This window comes from Pteropus alecto, unplaced genomic scaffold (assembly GCF_000325575.1).
Source record: "Pteropus alecto unplaced genomic scaffold, ASM32557v1 scaffold176, whole genome shotgun sequence".
Taxonomy (NCBI): Eukaryota; Metazoa; Chordata; class Mammalia; order Chiroptera; family Pteropodidae; genus Pteropus; species Pteropus alecto.
Window position 1 is genome coordinate 967,042 of NW_006438644.1, and position 4,088 is coordinate 971,129.

Sequence of the window (4,088 nt, forward strand, 5' to 3'; positions counted from 1 at the left end):
CTAGCCGAGGCAGGAAAACCACCGAGGAGGCTACTGTAACAATCCAGGTAAGAAGAGACGGTTGCTTGAACCAGGTTAGTGGCAATGGGAAGTAGGTTTATTTTGAAGGTAGAAATAAATGATGGAGCTTATCGAAGGCTCAGACATGGAGTGTGAAAAAGAAAGGGAACCAAGGATAATCCAAGATTTTTGACCTGATCGACTAGAAGAATGGAATTTAATGAGATGAGGAAACGTGCAGGTTGATTTCATGGAAACACCAGCAGCGCAGTGTTGGACATGGGAAGCCTGAGATGCCTATTGGACGTACACACAGAGATGCTCAGTAGGTAGTAAGATATGGGGGTCTTGCGTTCCGGGAAGGGATCCAGGCTAGATCCAGAAATGTAGGAGTCACTAGCATTTAGATCTTTCTCGAAGTCATGAAGATGAGATTCCCAAGAGAGGGACTTTAGACAGAACTGAAAAAGAAATTCCTGGACTGAGTCCTGGGGCACTCCAATATTTGGACGTCAAGGAGATGAGGAGCAATAAGCAAAAGAGACCACGACAGAGCAGCTGGGAAGGTAAGGTAGAGAGCAGGTATGTGCAGCAGCCTGAAACCCAAAAGAAAGCATTTTGGGGAGAAACCCGTGGTGACTACTATACTGATAGACAGGTCAAGTAAGATGCAGACTCCATCATTTCATTTGCAATGTGCGGTCACTGGTCCCCTTAGTGAGGGGGTCCAGTGGAGAAGACCCAAGAGAGCAGGAGAGAGGAGATCAATTGGAGCAGTGAGTATGCACAAACGTCTTAAACGTCTTAGTTTTACCGTAAGTGAAAGGGGAGAAGGAGCACAGAGCTGGAAGTGTTGGATTTTTTTTTTCCGAGATGGAATAAGTAAAGTTCCAAGTATTTTATTAGTAAAGTTATTTAAGTTATTACACGTAGAATTTTAAAAGTACATTTTAGGAACAACTAGTTCTCAATTTTGTCTCAATAATCACCTTTTGCCAGAGCTAGGTGTAGAAAACCTAGGTTTCATGAGTTCTCTGCATAAACTGTCAATAAAACCAAATGAGGAGTGTTTGAGGTGGTCTGGGGAGGTCTGGGGCGGTCTGGGGCGGTCCGGGGTGGTCTGGGGTGGTCTGGGCTTCCGGGGTATCTCTATGACTAGCTTCTGCATTAATGCCTCCTTCCGTGCCCTCCTATACCGACTCCATCTCTGGTTAAACCTCTACTTAGAGCAAATCTTCTAAATCGTACAGATAAGCATTTGCAGCCCTAATCAAAAGGATATAAACATGCTTAGGACAATACTGTTTGTTAGGACTCTTGGTGACATTTAGAAATGAACTTGGGAAATTTTTTCAAGGCTCCAAAGATATTCAAGGCCAGTATTTCTTTTATTTTTCAGATTGAGTTTCAAGGCCAAATAATGTAAAATGCCAGAACATTCAAAGGCATATCCTGCTATCAGAAGCTAGGATTTCAACACTAACTCAACTAAGAAACATATCAAATCTCCGTACTGTAATTTCTCGTCTAGTTCTACAACTTTCTTCTTTAACTCCTGGTTCTCCTTGATTGCAGTGTGAGCTGCGATTTCTGTTCTAATTTTAGAAGAGGATATTGCTGCTGCTTCTTCTTCCAGCTCCTGAACTCTGTCTCTCAGAGAGGTGAGGAGAGATGATTTTCTGGCATTGTCCTCTTTGCAAGTCTCCATTTCAGCTTTCAATTCTTGACAGGAAACTTCTTTAGAAAGCATTTTGGATCGGAGGTCTCGAAGCTAACATGGAAAAGAAATGAAAAGACAAAAAAGACTTTCCATGGTGTAAGTTTAAGACACCCAACACTGTAATTTAAAATTTCACTCTTTTATTCATGACCTAATCCACTTTTCCTTTCTTTTTGCCATATTTGTATCTGTATTACCAGATGGGAAATTATGCCTAAATAATGGACTTCATGTTCTGGTTTTTTTTTTTTTCAAAATCGATTGAGCAACATCTTGTGGTAATTTAGTCTCACTCAAGAGACGTTTGCAGTGTATTTTGCAAAAGGCTATAAAATATTTTGCAATGGTAACCCATTTTCTAAATCCGTATTGCTGCTACTGCTCCTAAAATGAAACAAGGAACCTACAAGCTAAACTTTATGATATTTCATAGCCACAACTGTTTCCAAAGTAAATACAGACTATTTGATATATCGCTATATTTCTCCCACTTGTCTTCTGGACCCTTATTGTGGGTAAGAAAATATTCAGATTTCTGGGAAAAACATGGGAGAAGAAAATAATTATAGGATTTATACAAAGGAAACATTTTCACTTGTATTAATTCTGTGGCATCAAAATGCTAAACAATATATGTGCCCTATTAAGATGTCAGGTCCACGCTATAAGAAAACTTGATGAATGTGTACTTCTTGGGAACTCTGAGTTTGCATCATACATTCATTCTCGCTCTTACACATACACACACACACACACACACACACACGCTCGTACATTATCAATCCATCTTTCAGTGGAGTCTTGGCAGCCCAGTGAGATCACTGGTTATCTCACAGATGCTATACTCCTTGGGGCCACCATGCTATGAGCAGAACGGGTCTAGAGAGACTCTTTCAGAAATTCCACAATAGACCTGACCCAGTCCTGATCCAATCATCTTCCCAGAATTTCCCCCCAGCCAATCAGAACCACCACAAGAAAGGGATTTAGAATTCCATCCTAAGAGCTCCAGATTGCAAGCAATGCAAATTAAAGGAACATACTTCGAGAGTTGCTAAAAGTTCTCAAAAGCCCACGCAGCTTCACCCCAAAGTCCTCAGGTGCCCCCAGCTCTCTCCAGACTGTGGAGCTTCTCTGAGATCTAGAATCCAGCCCACGTCACCTTACTCTGCAGCGTGGTAAATGCATAAACTTTCAGGCATTCTCTACAACTAAGAGGTAGGCACACAATAAGAGAATCAGTATAAACTTTGCCAAAAGGTTTAAACCTATGTCCTCCCGTCCTATTTGTAATCACCTTTGTGTTCTTCTTTACTCTACAAGAAGCTAAAAGGTCTTTCATTTCTGAGTTATGAAGATACAAAATCTTACCTCAGACTGAGCACATTCAAATTTGACCAGAGTTGCTGCAAGTTCACTTCGGGCGTTTTCAGCCACATTCCGATAGTGGTTTAATTGCTCCCGAGTGACTGGGGCTTCCAAAAGATGATCGTAAATTTCCTGATAGGGTTCCTCAAAAGACAAAATATAAAGAAGAGTGAAAACAATCTTTTCTGTGCAGCTGTGCAGAGCAAGATTAAACACAGAAGCGTCCTCTGTAGTCCAAATGTGTCGAAAACGCTGCCCAGAGAAGTGTTTTGTTCAGATCATTTCGTTCTCGTTCTCAAAATTCTAAGGGAGGCAGGAGGCGGCCCAGGAATGAATAATGTACTCCTCCGGAATGGCATTTAAGAATTTGCCTTTGTCAGTTTAGAGACATCCCTTCCGCCAGACTCGAATGCTATTTGACCTCTGACCAGAACCTACAGCCCACAAAGAGTAGTCGGTAGGCAGTTTTCGTTCTTCTGTTTCCAGACTACAAAGATCAGCTTCATTTCGTTTGCTTATCAAAGAGATCGTCTGAGTTAAATGTAAAAGGCTGTGTCTTTCATAATTATTCACTGTGCCATTTATCCTCAGTCTCATAGCCTATCTCGAGGTCACGAAGGTGACCCAAACGAATGCCTAAGACCAGAGATAGTGTCGTGGTACCCGAGGAGTCCTTGCCCCCATCTAAAAGGGAACAGCCCTCAACTTCACTGATGGCTGCCGATGCAGAAATATGGGTCCCAGCATAGACAAACTATTCTGATTTTTTTAAGACAAGTCATATATCCGGACTTTTTTTTTTTTCCCAGATTTTTTTGAAATAAAAATTCCCAGTTTTTGCAGGTTGGCAACTAATTTCAATGTTTAAAAAAGAAACACCGTATGACCCAAATAAACACATCTGCAGAGCAGATTTGGTGGGTTTGGCCTGCGGATCTCCATCTGCAATCTCTGGTTCTCTTCTGTCCCATAATGGCTTGCTTCCTTCAAGAATTATTCC

At 41.5% G+C, this 4,088-nt stretch overlaps 1 protein-coding gene across 1 annotated transcript in view; it reads right to left on the minus strand.

Moving 5' to 3' along the window:
• Nucleotides 1–3,685, minus strand: part of CCDC170 (coiled-coil domain containing 170) — a 51,600-nt gene extending 47,915 nt beyond the window's left edge. Inside the window, exons 1-3 of the mRNA XM_015592369.1 lie at nt 3,527–3,685; nt 3,092–3,232; nt 1,515–1,771 (exon numbers count right to left, since the gene is read on the minus strand). Coding sequence (XP_015447855.1) covers nt 1,515–1,771; nt 3,092–3,232; nt 3,527–3,685 — 557 coding nt within the window. The remainder of the gene's footprint in view (nt 1–1,514; nt 1,772–3,091; nt 3,233–3,526) is intronic.
• Nucleotides 3,686–4,088: the final 403 nt, after the last annotated feature.